The sequence below is a fragment of the Culicoides brevitarsis genome, chromosome 1 (assembly GCF_036172545.1).
Source record: "Culicoides brevitarsis isolate CSIRO-B50_1 chromosome 1, AGI_CSIRO_Cbre_v1, whole genome shotgun sequence".
Classification (NCBI taxonomy): domain Eukaryota; kingdom Metazoa; phylum Arthropoda; class Insecta; order Diptera; family Ceratopogonidae; genus Culicoides; species Culicoides brevitarsis.
In genome coordinates, this window is record NC_087085.1 from 46,424,584 (window position 1) to 46,442,477 (window position 17,894).

Below are 17,894 nucleotides of genomic sequence, written 5' to 3' on the forward strand. Positions count from 1 at the left end.
GATATTAATCCGCTTTTTGTTAATCATACGCACAAAAAAAATTATTTGTAAAAATAGATGAGGGTTAAATTAGTTGTGCGTGCAGTTTATTTGAATATTTAATTTTAAAATAACAACAATTACTTTTGAAATAAATAATATGTTTATGAAACATTTAAATTCAATGTTTTACGGAAATATACTTGAACGACAAGAGATTTCAAGAGCAACTCTAAATACAAAAGATTTTGTTAAATCACTATTTTTTGCAATGCAAGATTTTTTACAAAAATATCGATATGGATGTTTACCTATATGGTTTTAATTCGTCATGTACTAAACATTTTTTTTTTTTTAAATACAACGAAACACGCAACAAATTTTCTATAAATTATATTAATAAAAAACATTAAATTATAATACATACAATACATCAACTATATTATGAGAAACATATTTTTATCATATTTACAATAGTTCAAGCACAAAAAGTTGGTTTAATAAGTCAGAAAAATATCAAAAACATGTTCAAAATCTTGATATTGATGTATTTTGATTGTGATTCGATTGCATCAAAAACTAATGGTGAGACGTATATCAAAATTTAATTTGAATGTACAAAGCAACTAATATTGTTTCGAAATTATGTACATTTAAATGTGCAGCAACAGCTCACACACAATGCACGAAATTGATTCATTTGAAGAAATAATATAGCTACTGGGCATGATTTTAACCAGATTTGTGTCTGCTTTTTGTTTCGATTATTATAACATACTGTACATTAAGTACAGATCGCAAATACATATCATAGTCATCATTTGCTTTTTTCAACAATTTTTTTCCTGCATATACAAAGAAAGTAAAAGCTCTTTATTCTAAATAAATTGTGTAATCATGTTTGAATCGTGCAAGTTATTTGTGCAAAATTTACCAAACTACTGTTTTGCTACAGAAAATGTATAAAGAGTAATATTGTAGCAACGGCATACAAAAATAATCATGAAATTTTTATGTAAGTTGATGAAGACGGAAAAATGGAAGCTGATTAACATCTCGCTTGCAAAATGTGTGGCGAACGCGGCAAACACAAAAAGATCTTAATTTAATTTTGTATTTTATATTCAAATTTTAAATGCTTTATGGCAATTATGTATTGAAGAAATACAAAAAGGTCCATAAACGACACTTTTCTCGTTGTTTTCTTTTAACATGCTAATTAAAAATTTTCAAGCTACCGTTTATTTACCGAACATAAATAGTCATTAAATAAATTTATGTACATGGATACTTTTACTTTTTCACGTGAAATGTGTCTCATATTCACAAAGTAAAAATCGTCTTGACCCTTGATCTGTTTTTCAAATACCAAAAACTACCGTTCAATAAAGAAACAATGTATCCATAAATCACATTTAATTTGTTCTAACATTTCACTTTCAAGTCAATATAAAGTTTAGCTTATAGTCTTGTCATTCATGCTTTTCAGCATCTTGTTTCTTATTTAATGTTCATTAAATGAATGATGCACATTAAACATTCTCACAAAGCTTGATGTATCTTTATATCGAATGCAAAGAGCTGATTTTCAACTTAAAGTAAAAACAAATTGGTTGATACTTAAAAATCTCTATAAGTAAGTTTAATGTGATTTCTTGATTAAATATATTCTATTTTGTTGTTTTGTATATTTTACACAAAAGTGTTTGACTTCTTTTTACAGTAAATACTTCAACTGGCTATAAACAGATTTTAACATGATATGCGAAAACTATTTAATTATCATGCAAGAAGCATGTTAAGAGTATCTGTACTGCAGAAAAATTAACTGACATAAATCTATTAAAATAGCTACCATTTCATGCTAAGAGGTGTTGTAGTTTGTTATACTCGAGCAAATGCTAAACTACCATACCAACAGTTGTTGACCACAATGAGGGTATGAATATAAATGCAGATAAAGTTGCAATAAAATTATAATATTACAATATTATTATTGCATTTCAATCGATATAATGATATTAATCAGATATCAATTATGTTTTATATTTATATTATATCGTCCATGCTTGCTTTTAAACTTGCATAAGAAAAATAAATTTCAATTAACGCAAATTATACACTGTACAATTTGACATTATCTGTTGTGCGGCAAAGTTATAGTGTTTTGTGTAAATTTTGCTTTTTTATTATAATAAACATAAAATTATGATCCAAATCTTTTAGTGTAACTTTTTTTTCAAAAGTTTCAAAGCTCTTATAGAGGAATGTAAGTCTGTTTATGTACCGTGTTATCAATTTTACACATCAAAAATATGAATAATTTAATCCGAAGCATGAATAATGTGTGAGCTTATTCACAATGTTTGTTCAAGATATTCTCTCTTTGTATCTGTTATTGTTTATGGACATGCATTACGATTTATTGTTATGAGGCTATTCAACCAAAAATGACCAAAGATTTTCACAATATGCATTCTCGCTTTTTATAAACTGAGATTTTTGATGTCAAATACCTTAAATATTGAATGTAAAGAAGTAAATAGTAATTTCTGTAAATTGATTTTGTATTATAATATATATTTGAATAAATTTTAACAATGCCAATTACAAAAAAAAATCCATTTCTCGCTAAAGCTTCGCGATTCTTTTTGGGGATTTTTGAAGAATTTTACTTTACAGTAAAAAAGTTTTAGACCAAAAAAACTCAAGGAGATAAATTAAACAATTTGAGGAAAATTTATAAAGTTTTTCAAAAATAGCGAGTAAAATTCTTTAAAAATTGCGTTGATTGTAAAATTTTAACATAATATAAGATATCAAACAAAAAAAAAAAAAATTAACGGATGAAACGGCAAGCAAATCAGTAACTTTTAATATTTTATGCACTTACCATTTCGTCTAGACTCTTTAAGTCATTTGTAATGATCTGCGGCATTGGACCATACATCAACATTGGTCCATTATCGTCATCTTCCTCTTCATCTGAATCTGATTCAAAACCCTCTGTTTCGGTCGACATGGAATTTTTGCCATTTATTTCAGTTTGAGTACCGCATCCAACACCATTGGCACGATTATCGGCAGCAATTTCGCGATCTATTTGTCGTTCCATTTGAACCAACATGGGTGCAAGCATACCTATAATATAAAAATGTATTTAAAAAATAAATAAAAAGTTAAATAAAAATATTAAATAAAAATGAATGAGTTTTATAACACAAATCATGCACCATAACATCTGTTTATACAAGTAATGAATCAATCAATTTAAAGATTTTTAATATAAATTATTTAATTATTGTAAAACTATAACGCAAGAATACACATAAAGATCAACAAAACTCATGCGGTCTAAATATAAGAGAAAACGGAACACTTACCAAATTTAGCACCACGCCTTGCTACTTCTAACAAACATAATATCACATGCTTTTCGTTTTTTCTCATTATTAAATCGTCTGTCTCGAACAATAAACACTCGAAAATATGGAGGCCTTTTCTGTAAAAATGAATAAAAAATAAATAAATAGTAATATCATTTACGTATTTCGATATTTGTAAATGAATAAAATTGTTCAAAATAATCAATATCGAAGATTATTCATCATAACCTTTTTATTATAGCTTTCATATTAGTATTTTTTTTTCTTGGTCAAGTAAGACTTAAGTGTGATTCTTGTTTAAGTACCTCTATCAAAGTGTCTATACAATGTGCAAATCATTGTTGACGAAAGTAAATGAATATGATTAATTTAATATCAAATAAGATGTGTAAAACGAACTTATGTTCTCTAACTTTGAATTTTTCATAATTTAATTTAATTTAATTTTTAATTTTAAAATTAAACGATAAGAAACAAAATTATTATGAAAATATGTGTATTTATCTTTAACTTTAAATACATATTTAAAACCAGAAATCAATTCATTTGTTAGTCACAAAAATTACATATGCAACAAAATTGTTCTGAATTGAGTCGAAATTTTAACATAATATTTTGTGTTTCGACTCATGTAAAATGTCGTACAGATGAATTTAATTGTACATTTTCTTATAATTCATTGTTTCTTTTGCTCTAATTTCACCAATACTAAATATTTTCCTCATTCATAAGGGTATTCAAGTGTCTCAATATTTCTCACTTTCGATTTTTTTTTTGTGATGCTTATAAATAAACAAATTGTCCCTTCCCTGTATTGAAAAGTCAGGTTGTAATGTTATTCAAAATGCAATTCGTATTATTTATTTTGTCTGTAGGCGCTTAAAATATGTGTTCTAAATACCATTTCACTTAATTATTGCACGAATGCGTGATGAATGAGGCTGCATAACTTTATGCAAATCTTTTTATTATTTATTTTTTTTTTGTTTTGCATTTTGACCAACTACAAATTTTTGCAAGTAACTGCTGCAAACAAACAACTAAACTATGCGTTTGTATAAAATTTTAGTTTTTGTTAGATGCTAATGAACATCAATTTATCATTGTTATGTCACTTTCTTTGTTTTCTTGAAAATGGAGAAATAATAAATGATGACATAGTACATAATTAGAAATTTTCGGAAATTTTGATCCCACTGTGTGCACGATTTTTGCAATGCAAAATACGTCGGATTGTTGAGCTACATATTAGGTAAAAGAAAATAGGTATATTTATTAATTTTAATAATGTTATTATCAGGTGACTTGACTAACAAACAACGACCAGTTGCAATTCGTGATATAACTTGCTGCGTGAGCGGAGTTTTTTTTGTCATAGGATTAATGTAAGTATTATTTAATAAATATATTAAAATGCTTGGTTTTTTATAAGTAAAGTATGGAGAAAAATTAGTAAGTTATAATGAATATTATGTGAATCAAATTTAAAACTTTTCTTCAAGTGTAAATATGTGTGGGTTTTAATCTGAAACTAATATAACTAATTGACATTCAATTGATTTACAAATTTTTTCACAAGTAGTTTATGAATGAAAAATAACTTACCGACACCAAGTGATAAAATTGGATACATTATCGCGTGCGAAAAATGTACCACTCTTTGCTAAAGGCAAATAATGAACATTTCCCAAACTCAAAATCGGTCCAGCAGATCCCGATGTAATGGACTTTGTCATTGACTTTTGCCTCGCTTGTCGTCTCGCTAAATATTCCTCGGCTGCTTCTCGTACATTGTTTGCATGCTTAAAAGACATAAGATATAAAAAGATGTAAGATTAATTTAAATTGACATAATTCAGAGTTTTTTTTTTTTTTTTTTTTTGTACAAAGAAAATGCAAGAATATTATGAAAATGACAAATATGTGACATGTTAAGAGTCAAGAGATGTGCTTCTGTCGCTGTGAATTTTAATATTTATTGGTGCCGTTTAAATATGTTTATCTCAGTAGAATCATCCAACATTTCTTATATCAATGTACTTGTTTTTGTTGTTTTTATCGTCTTCAGACGACGTTTTGTATGCAAAAAAAGCAAAACATCATGTCGAACAAATCATAACATAGACACAGGTTCATGAACTAACGATGAAACGAAACGCGATTATAAAATATAACATAATAATAACGTAAGTTGATGTTTGTTTCTTATATTTATATATATATTTTATATATAAGTTTATCATATGCAAACAGCACACGATGTAAAATACATAACATTGATGTTTTATTCAAGTTGCATGAACTTTCATGGTTATTTTTCGTTATTGTTACTACATTTTTGTTGTTGATTCTTATTTTCATCTTAATATTACAAATATGTATTTCTGAGTCATATTTTGATTGCATATGAAAACTAAAATGAAACACTTAGATATTAAAATGAAATAAATATTATTATAGTCTGTCGCGCAATATATCAAGGAAGATAGCATCATGTTTTTTTTTCATACAATGGCATGATGATGAGACTCTTCCTTCATAAGAAACCGCTCGCAAAACAACGATTTTAAAACTTGGATATTTGATATTCATGGTAAAGGACTTAGATCCCAATTTATCAAAACTTGATGCTTTGCTTTCATTTGCAGACTCATACATTCGATCAAGAATAAGTATCACAATTACAGAGAATCGCACCGAATTCCAAAACTATCATATGACATTCTTGAATTTAATTTGAATTTCATTATTCATAAACACAATATTTGGTCAAGTTTTTATGTAAAGAAGGTCAAAGAGATAATCGATCTCTCGCATGTAAAAAAGCACGTCACATACAAACACTTATGAAAAATAAGACCTCAAAAAGAACATAAGGAACCAAAGGTCAATATTTTAATTTAATTTAATAATACGAATGAGAAGAATAATGGTTTCGAAAACAAAATTTGGTAATTTCTCACTTTCGTTCCGACTATAATAATAATTGATTGCACAAATATATTAATTATCACATTATTGATTAAAAACAGGGAAACAAGCACAGGTAAAATATATTTTATATTATTGTTGTGATTTTATATCTTCTTTTTATATATAAATATTATAATTGCTTGTAATGCCATTTGTCTGGACCATTTTTCTTTGTCTTTTGTGCGTATTAATCACATCCGTCACATGGACTTTCCACAAATATAAATCATATTATTTTGAAATTAAAGTCATTTCTTTTGTTTCTCGTACCCACGAATATGGAATGTGCAACATATAACACTTAAAGGTTGTTAATCTTTTTGAGATAAAGGTCTCGTTATTTAATGCAACACCATCAAAAGGTATTTATAAATTAATATTTCTCTCGTTTCTTTTATAATCTTTGAATTATCGACGACATAGGTGGTTTGGTTAATATTTTTCATACCAATATCAACTATATGGATTTGATGAATGCATCTGAAATTGATCATTTCACATTTCATTTATAATTTGTGTGAGTGTATCTAATATCGTCATGTCGTCGCTCTGTTGCATACGTCATTGCAAAGTGTGTGACCAAAAAGAGGATGGAAACAAATTATAGCACTCTGTTGCGGCGTAATTTATTTGTTTTAAGAAGTTGATATGCCCTAAAATGGCACGGATTGCTTTTGAATACATTAGAGCTGAACGGTTATGATGAGATTTTGAAATATTTTTATAAGCTTATAAACGATTTTAGAACAAAAATGTATGAATATTAATTAAGGAAAAAATTATTAATCCATTCTCTTTTCTATATTAGGTATTTTACAGTTTTGCAAATGACACAAAAAGATGACAATTATAAACATTTAAACAAGTGTCGTTTTAAATTTATACAAACATATCAAACAAAAATGGATATAAGATCAAAACTTCAATACTATGTGACACTTAAATAATTTGCTATTCTGCAATCTAATGGAAGAAAAAAGCTTAAATATATATATATATATATGTAAATATGACGTTCACATTATTTATTTTTATAATCCATCAAGATGATCACTGAGTTCAATTTTAAGGATAGGTACATTATAAGTGTAACAAAGAGGTAATCATTCCATATATATAGGCATAATTTAATATATCGGATAGTTTACTTTTTATGTGCTTTGGGTATCGAATGCTGATTTTAGAAATATGTCTTTGATCTACAATGTATTCAAGATGATGTAAAATTGCACTTTTTATGTCGATGAATATTTGCTATAAATTATTATAATGATAACTTTTTTATGTGAATAGGAAAGAAAATTCAATGGGTGATGATAATAATGCATGATTGCATGTTACTTGTTAAAAAGTTTAACCATCATGCACATTCGCTGGATGTGCGCTTTAATAATAATAATAATTTTTAATATAATAATAATATAATATAGTATAAGAGATATATGAAAAAAGAAAAAGATGCAATATAAAATATACAAACAAACTAAAGAGAGAAAAGTAAAAAATATTACAAGAAACATCAACAATTTCAGTAACACGAAAAGTGTGATGATTTATTGAGATTTATTACAATAACCACTATTAACATGATTTTGAATTAAATAAACAACATAACAAACACTGCAAAAGTAAAAAGCCGTGAAGAAGTATGTGATTTACAGAGGAAGAATTCAAAAGATTAAAACGAACTATTAAATTGTGTAACTTTATTGCTTTTTACTCCTCGTTATACAGATAAAATGACCATAATTTCATAATTTACATTACATTTTAAAATTTCTTACTTAAAATGATCCAAAAAAGGGTAATAACCAATCATCCTAACAAAAAACGCAGTAGGACATGAAATTTCGTGAGTTTAATTTCTTTTTTTTTTTTTTTGATATTTGCCGCATCGTAAATTGAAAACAAATCTTTAGTTTTTTTTTCAACAATAAGAACACGCAGGCAGGCAAACGAGTAAGCTTTTATGAAGGAAAGAACAGTAGAAAAATCAAACAATAGCCGATTGTTCCTAATTTATATGGAAATATTCTTCGTGGGACATGTACAGGTTTTTCTTGAGAATTTCAGTGAAACGGTTTTTTTCTTGAATGATCGTCACGAAAAATGTATGAAAAGCAGCAAGAAGAAAGAAATTAAGAATTCAAAATAGAATGGCGGTAAAAAGAAATTCGTTCAGAAAGTTATAAAACAAAGATAAAATGACACAATAAACGTGTCTCATTCTTATTAAAATATTTTCTTTTCTAAGTGATTTGAAAAGCAAACAATACAAGCAAAAGACATATACTTATGTTATCACAATAAAAACAACAACATGGCGCTAAAATGACAAATTTTTTAGTTGCTTATCCATTTAAAATTAAGTTTTGAGAAAATTTAATGACAGTCTGAGGTGAATAAACTAATTTACAAGTCAGTCATTTGCTGTTTTTGAATTGTTTTTATGACAAGTCACGTTCGCAAAGATTGAATTAGTGATTTTTTTTATCAGAAAAATCAGCTTACGAAGAGAACACCTACATTTATTAATCAAAAATTATTTTGATTTTAAGCGACATTTGAAAACAATTTGAATTAATCAATTTTCTTGTCATTTATAACATCAGATCGTCATACTGTTAGGTATTTCAGACAATTTGTTGTAAAAACGATGAAATTCATTGCGTGTAATTGTGTAAAATGTCCTTCCAACAGAGCCCACGTTTTTGAACAAATTGAATGGCGAGTTATACAGTAGTAGTATAGTGAAGTTAGTTTTACCTCGACGAACACGTCTTGACTTAAAGACTTGAATCAGTAAAACGCTAATATGTAAAACACAATTTGGATCAGTGATGTACAAGACACATATGTAAATCTTAAAAGTAAGAAAAAGTGAAAATTTTATTCTTAAAAGAAATGATTGCATTTGGGTTACTATTCAAAATCTTGAACACTTTTTTGAACAATCAACAGCATTTATTGCATTTTTATTTCAATTTAAGAATGTATGTACAGTCAGTTAAGACAAGTTTCATGATGATAAACTGGCACGTACGCATAAACAAGTTCTCCAATTGATTTTTAATTAAATTTATGGATTATTTCCATCCAATTTTGGCTCCTACGACTGATAAAAATTAGTTGATACAGTTGTATAGGTTTAAAAACAAATTCTTTCAATACATTGAATACTTGTTTACTTGTTTTTAATTTATTCAATATTTGTTGTTAAAGAAGAGAAAAAAAGTGAAGAACTTGCAAAACAACAACATCCATAAATGGGTAATTTGGGTATTACTTTACTTAATAATAATCGTAAAATTTTAATAATACATTCAAAGTTAAAATTTTTTGGGCAGAAAATCGTTTTGTGAAGGATAATTTTTGTTTTTTGTTTCAATCTTCCATCTTTGATTGCTTTATATTTTTAACAAACTGCGATTTTCCTCAAAGCGAATTAAAAGTTCAAAAATCAATTGAGTAAGACTAATTTATAGCTCAAAGTCAATATTTTGTAATAATAATAAATTCAACAGCCATCAATTACACTTACGCCACTAAATATTGAAGACGTCTCGCCGCGCATTCATTTTTGTAATTGCATTTTAATTAACACTTCTTTTTATTGTTTTTCATTTTTCATGAATCAATAATGAATCCATGAAATCCATTTCTACAAAACAATTTACATAGTAATATAAAATATGTAAGCATTCGGCAGCAAGTAATAACAAACAAGTTTATTTTCGCTTTTTGCGAAATTAAAAAATCAAGTCGTGTCAATTTACATGGAACACAACAATATAAATTATATCGTTTTTGTAATTGCTTGAATGTTTTGTCTCAAAAAGCTGATTTAAATTCGATTATTTTAATAACAAGAAAAAATATTAAATTATAATTTGAACTTAAACGATTCGCAAATACTTTTAGTTTTGTGCTCGCAATGAAATTTAATATTTTTCAAACTATTTTAATATAAATAAATGACAAAAAAAAGAACTTCAACGTTTATGAACAACAAAAATGATTTGTTCCGTATCTTGTCATGAGTTTCCTACCGTAAGAGATTGTTAATTTGAGACAAAAAATGTAAAGTGTCTGCATGTCACTTTCAACACGTTACCGTTTTTGGTTAATTTAAATGTTATTGTGACATAAATTTTTGGCAACAGGCGCAAAGTGGCGGCATTCCGTCAACGTTTTTTAATGAATTTTGATGATATAAGAACTTGATGAGGTTTAAGTAGGTTTGATTTTTTGTTTCTTGTAAGCACTGAAGAGAGTTATGTAATAACAGGAATAGGATATTCATAATATTTTATTAAGTTGTTTTTAGAATTTAAATAATGTATAAATATAAAAGCATGATTATTTCTAAAATTTATTTAGAAATTATTGTTTATTTGAAATGAGTCATACAATTTTTTTTGTAAGTTTAAAAATAAACTTAGATCGCAGATCTATTTGAAGACAAAAAATTCACAAACTTAAAACCTTACATAGTTCCCTCATCTTTTTTGTTTTTTTTATTGTTTATTCATACTTTCCGTTGGTTTTTCTTTGTGTTATGAATCAATATTCAATTTAAATAAGTGAGACAAAACTATGTCGATAATATATGTTGAATTTTTTGCGACTAATGGAATACAAATATTTTATAAGCGATTAAACTATATAAAAACAAAACATAAAACTTCACTATAGGAGAGCAAAAAAGTATATTCTTAAAAGCAAAATAATTGAAAAAATACATAATTTTTTAAACATTCTTTTAGCAATATATATCTCAATTTTCTTTCAAAATATAGTATTGTCATGTTTGTGTTGTTATCGTTTCTTTACAACTCAAGATTTACAAGAAATAAACATATCCGTCAACATCATGTGGTAATTTTAGTTAACCATTTCATAATATTTATACAAGAAACCTTTGTTCTTAACGATGTTCCTTATTTTTTATTTAAAATTCTAGTTATGTATTTTTATTTTATACATATACGAAACATACATAAATAATAAAAATAATATACAAACTTTATGGATTTTCAAAATGCACGTTTAATACAAACACAGCTTGATCATACAGAAATGTTTATTTTCATGCGTAAAAAGAGTTGTAGACAACGATCTCGCCTTGCATAAAACACAAATATAAAAATATTTTTTTCTTTGTATGTATATGATTGTTGAAGATAAAAATATTTATCAAGAATTTTTATGTGTAGAATATTTCTTATTCGAACATTAAAGATAGAGAAAATAAATGATAAAAAAATGTCTACGTAGAATCCGAAGTAGCAATGCTAATTATAGTGTATAAGTTTAAGATGTTCAAAAATATCATTAAAGTTAATTGAATGATCTGATGTTGCAAGAGTACAACAACGCACTTTTCTAATACCAAATAGTAGATTTTTAACAAGACAAGCGACATGACACTATGTTGCAATAGCACAGCATCCAAAATATACTTTAACGTTTCAAAGTGTTTGTATTAGATTTGTAGAGTCCGAAAAGAAAATAAAATGAGAATATATTTCCAATTATAGTTAAGACATAAAATGTACAATTACACTTTCATAATCAAAATAATAAATTTACTCGGATAACATGACATGCGATATAATGTAATTGGTTAAATTTGAACGCAAAAGAAAATGTTTCGTTAAAGTTTTACATCTTAATAATAGAAGCTGACCTATTTAGTTCTACTTATCGCAAATAAAGCTACATTGCACTTTATCTGCTTCTATTTCAATTTCGATGACATTTTGAAATTAAGTTGAAAAATATGTATTATAAATGCTGCTAACATGATAAATTAATCTCTAAGCGCATTAGTTCGATGTCTTCACACCATATTTATGAGCTGTTTAACATAAAAACACAATAAATGCTGGCAAAAACATAAGTTTCTAAAACATGTAATTAGTTTATTATTTCATCAGATAACATATTCCATTAGTACATATTACGAAGATCAAATATCTACCAAATCATTAAAATTTTATCAAAATTTATCTTTAAGAAAATTATGTATTTACAAAAATAATAACTAATACGTAAATATAATTGTAGGCAATGGACTTATTAAAGCGAATGTTTACAAAATTAGGAATTAATTAATATAAATTAGTAATAATGACAAGAGTAAAATATCAAGCATTAAAAAATGCTCTTTCTCTATTTCTTATATGAATATATAGATTTACTTTAATAATTACAATTAAAGTAGTAATGCACAAAAGATAAATTAATATTTAAATTAGAGTAATTACTGTTAGATTGAATATTTAATATAATTTGCCGTTGTAAATTGAGGAAAACTTAATTATTTGAACTTTTTTTTCAACAAACTATGATCAAGTAATAAATGTAAAAGTATATACAGTAGAAATGATGATGACTCTGTTGTTGATTTCCTTTTCCGTTTTGATAGATCATTTTTATCAAAAATGGTGCGATAAAATTCTCTTGTCACTCAATACATGCTCAGTTGATCAGTCATAAAGAACGTTTTCTTTTCCGGATGTGTCAACTACATTTTTTCTTTATTTATTTGTCTTCTAAACATTTCTGATTCAATACATGTGTTGTCACATATGACGCAACATTTAAATATTATTATAGATGAGAAGTACTATTTGGGGACAGTGATCGATGTTTTATTTTTTCTGATTGTTTTTTTTTTCTTCTTTAATTTTGGATGAGAAGCATGCATTTATATTAAGATATCCATTTACGAATTTTACAAAATATTGTAACGTTGTTGCGGCTTCAAATGTTTTAATAAACTAATTTTGAATGTATTTTTTATTTGATCATTTGAAAATGAGTATATATAACGCATTCATTCAAAAGTAATAATACGAACTATATATCTATGCATATAAAGAGTTGACATAAAGAAGATGGGAACATTCGAAAAACGACGAGGGCGACGATTATTATAAAATTGGGTATACAAATAAACACAGTGAGTATCAGCATGCAGATGTACATACATATATTTTATGCATACAAAGAATAAGGTCATCGTCTCGGTTATCAATATTTTACGCTAACCAAGCTTCCTGTTGCCGTTCATTGATGAATTTTTGATTAAAGCATGGATAGATGGATCATCGTCTATTTCTCCCGTTTTTTCTCTTAAGCATAATACAATTTCATAATGATGCATTAATTTTAATCTTTCAGCGCAACACACACATAAATACACTCTTGAGTTTTCTTCTCTTATAATTTATTTATTTTCGTTCGAAAATGAGATATTATATAACTGAGAGAAGACAGTTGTTTCCGATAGCTGCTTATTTTATATTCAAATCACACTGCATGCTTTGAGAACAGAGAAGAATAAAGTAGACAGACAGTAGGTAATTAAAAACAACACCTACATACAGAAAGTTTGTCCACGCACAGTTGTTATTGGCGCAGAACTTAGAATTTTATTAGATTAAAAAATGGAGATTGCAACAAAAAAGTGACGAAAAAACATTTTAAAAGTAATGTTTGATGAGATGAATAATGTAATACACGAATTTAACTAATTTTTTTTAAGTGAACGACAACTAGAGCAGAACATTGCACAACATACCGCAATAAAAACAACAAGATAAAGGAACAACTTCCAATTCTAAATATTTATAATGCACAATAAAATATATCCCCCACGCAGCAACTTTACAACAAATAATCCAGAATAGTCTATCTACACAGGATTAACAGCTAAATTATTATTATTATTTTTGTTATGTACCTACTATTTACGGATATATCTCTGCTGCTGTTACTTTTGTTAGGGTTCAAACAGCATAGTATACTTTTTTTTAGTACAAATTCAAAAGTAAAATATGTAGTAGTTATTCTCACTTTTTGAACAGAATATGCATCGTGTTCGACGACATAAGTGAGAATAAATACGTAGGAACACACTTGGAATGCAAAGAAAATAAAAATAAATTCTTATATACGGGTCCGATTTGTATTTTTCATATGCAGCTTTATGTTTCAATATTGTTATTATTCGAGACACACACATGGGATTTGTTACTTTTTTATTCATTCAAACACATTGAAAACTCTTATTTTATTATCAAACATTGCTATGGAGATTTTAATTAATCAAGAGATATTGAAATACTTATCAAAACGTGCAACACAATGACCAATTGTGCACACGTAATAATTTATTTATTAACGCCTTTATGCACCTCTCTCTCCAACCAGTATTATATAGAAGTTACCTTACAGCTTATAAAACTCGTGTGTGGTACAATAAAATTTGTTTTTGTTTTGTTCATTATCAATATGGAGTGGAAAGATCCATATTAGAGCAATATACAAGACACAAACCAAGGCGATAATCGAATAAAATATCTAATACTATTTGGTTTTGTCCAAAATTTAGTCATTTAAATCTTAAATTTATGAGCAAAACAAGAAATTGTGTAATAGATTTATATTCGATTTAATTTGAATATAAATATTTCGATTGAATAAGTTATAAAAATATGTTGAAAAATTTCTCTAACAATAAAATAAGTGTAAATTTCTGAAACAGTTACAAAAGCTGCTTAATAAACTCAATCTGATAAGATATTTTTTTGAGTACTCTTGACATTTGAAGTGGTACATATGACTTTTTTGCATACACAAAGTTATTGTTTTTTTATTTTGTCAATGTCATTCATTTTATTCACATTTATTGCATTGTCAGATTAATTGATTTCTTACTAATTTTATTCAATTAAATTTTTTGTTCATTCAAATGAAATTATTATTTTTATGATACCAATACAATAAAAAATTCTAATGTTATTTCATGCTACATTGCACTTGGGACGATAGACACGATACAATCATATAATACTAATTGATATTGATTGATAATCAGAAACAATACAATAAATGGTTAACTTTTAATTTTAGCTTGTTTTAATGCAAATGATCACGACAACAAAAGATCTGAACTAATTAACACATATACAGACAAACGCAATAAACGTCATATTTTTTTTTATACAACAGCCCGCAGACAAATTTAAAATTACTTTCAAATATTAAAGAATGAATTTAATTATACCTAATATATTTTTATTGGACAGACTTTTGATAACAATGCAAGAATTTTTCAATAGAAAAATCCAAATAATAAAACTGCACGTCAAATCAAAATTATTGTCGCGACGTAATGGTTTCTTATTTAAGGCATCATAAGCATTAGTTTCAATTTTAATACGAATTTCTTCAAGTAAAACTGACCAAACAATGAAAATGATAAAAAATAAAAAAAAATTTCCATTGATTTTAAGACAGATGATAATGAAAATAAATTATTTAACATGCTAAACTTTTATATTAGAAGTAGACGTAGTTTCACCATAATAAAATTCACCCAAATGTTTGAGGGAAAAAGGGGAGTGAATGTGCATTAAGTTGAAAGATTTTTCTTTGTGGTTTATTTGATCTCATTCAAGGGATGCATTTTTCAACAAAATGTTATTGATTTTTTCGTACAAAGCAAAAAAAACCTCTCTCAAAACGATTATAAACTTAAGAAAACATATCATTGAATTTTCTGAAAAAAGGCGGATCTATCACATAATTTTTAAAACAAGACTCCTTCTGCGTCAAATGCGTTTCTTTCAAAACTTTAATTAAATGTTTATAACATCAAATTGATCTTAAATGGTAGGTTTGTCTGCATTCAATCTCGGTTTTAATTAATTTTTGTATCATCTTTTACAGCTTATTTATGCGATGAAAAGAACGACGTTTATAAATATAGCTTGTGGCATTTTTTCCTTATCTTTTGGTTACTTTAGCTCATGTAACTCCTAAAGTGTTTTAAATAATTCATACTGAGTGACTTATGTTACAGGTTGACTTTGAGGTGTGTAAGAACATACTTTTTGAAGTAAATTGAGATTTTTTTTTCTTTTTTGAAAACAAAACAAAATAAATTTGAAAGCAAAATCTTGTTGTCTAAAAATTGCATACGATTTATCATACACTGTTTCCGATTTCACATTCACAACAGAACTTTAACCAACGCGATTCTTCTGCATTTTTTTTTTTTTTATATTTCTGTTAGCGATCATATTCTACATGAACATCGTGCAAAATCAAGAGTTTTGATAAATTTTATTTCATATAGAACAAGATTAACTAAACAGTACTGCAAAAATTTTATGTTTCATAAGTAATTCTAAAAATTTTCAGTTTTTTTTCTATATTTCTCAACTTCAGTTTATATATGCAAGAAGGTAATTAATTCAATTTACGATAATCATAAAAATTCTCAAACTACTTTAGCCGTAAAAACATCAAAAGATAAAAGTTGCGCGTATAATAATTATAATTAAATGTGATTCTAAAAAACGTATAATTTGTACGCAAATGATATTTATTACATAAATGACCATTATTTATTATTAATTACGTTCTATTTAGGAGATACACGTAAAAAGTCTCTTGATCGTTTATAACTTTAGGCGATCTTGTTGTCACATATTGCAGCTGAGTCTGATCTATAAGCCCAATTATGTCAAAAATAATAACACAAATATGTCAATTGCTGTGAAAAAATTGTGCAAAAAAGGAGCAATTTTTTATGCAAATGTCACTTAAATTATCTTTGACTACGCAACAAAGATGAAAAATAATTGAAATGTTTTTTTTTACATCCCGTCACATAGCAAACTGTACTTGCATGCAATATAATTAACATTTTATCAATTTATATAATTACAATAGTTGACTATAAAATACGTCAAAATTATGCTAATTCTAGTAGGACGACAGGTTATGACAAGCTTATTATAAAATTTTACAAGTTCTCTTGCTGCTCGCCTAAAGCTTGTTTAAAAGCCTTCATACATTAGATCGGATTTATTGTACAACATTGCAAACTTGTTTCGACCAACTCTTGTGTATTCTCTAATTAAACATCAAAAATAATTTGAAATTAATTCAATTCCACACCATTTAACACTAACACTGCAATTTATGTTTTGAGGATAACTCAATTTATTATTTATTAAATACGAAAAATTGCGCACTTATATTTGTCCCCTTTGATGACAAGCATTTGAAAAATGATAACGTTATGAAGGTATATCAAAAATAATCTCTTCATAATGTTCTACCATTTTTGTCATAACAAAGGTCAGTAAACGAAAACATCATGCAGATGTTTTACTTGCAAAATGTTTATTTTCACATTTTCGTTGTTCTTGTTGTCTTCTTCAATATTAATGCACTACTATTAATCATAGGATGTTTTTTCCTTTGCTAACTTGAACAAATTTAGAAGTTCGTTCGTGTCATATCGTATAGTTGACAATGAAATTTAATATGAACAAATATCATAATCGTAAATTATTGTGAAATTTGAAAGAATTTATTGAGGGAACGGAATATAGATCGTAGAAGGAAACGTTTATTTAGAGGGTGATTTTGGCTTTTAGAATAGTTTGATTGTTCTAACCTGAAGCTAAATTAGATCAGAAAATCAACTTTTTTTTTTACAAAAACATACGACGAAATGTATGAAGTTGAAAG

At 26.6% G+C, this 17,894-nt stretch overlaps 1 protein-coding gene across 2 annotated transcripts in view; it reads right to left on the bottom strand.

Moving 5' to 3' along the window:
* Window positions 1–17,894, bottom strand: part of LOC134828091 (GAS2-like protein pickled eggs) — a 40,052-nt gene that overhangs the window by 12,185 nt on the left and 9,973 nt on the right. For both annotated transcript variants that reach the window (XM_063841054.1, XM_063841053.1), the window contains exons 3-5: window positions 4,971–5,167; window positions 3,363–3,481; window positions 2,873–3,120 (exon numbers count right to left, since the gene is read on the bottom strand). In XM_063841054.1, coding sequence (XP_063697124.1) covers window positions 2,873–3,120; window positions 3,363–3,481; window positions 4,971–5,167 — 564 coding nt within the window. The remainder of the gene's footprint in view (window positions 1–2,872; window positions 3,121–3,362; window positions 3,482–4,970; window positions 5,168–17,894) is intronic.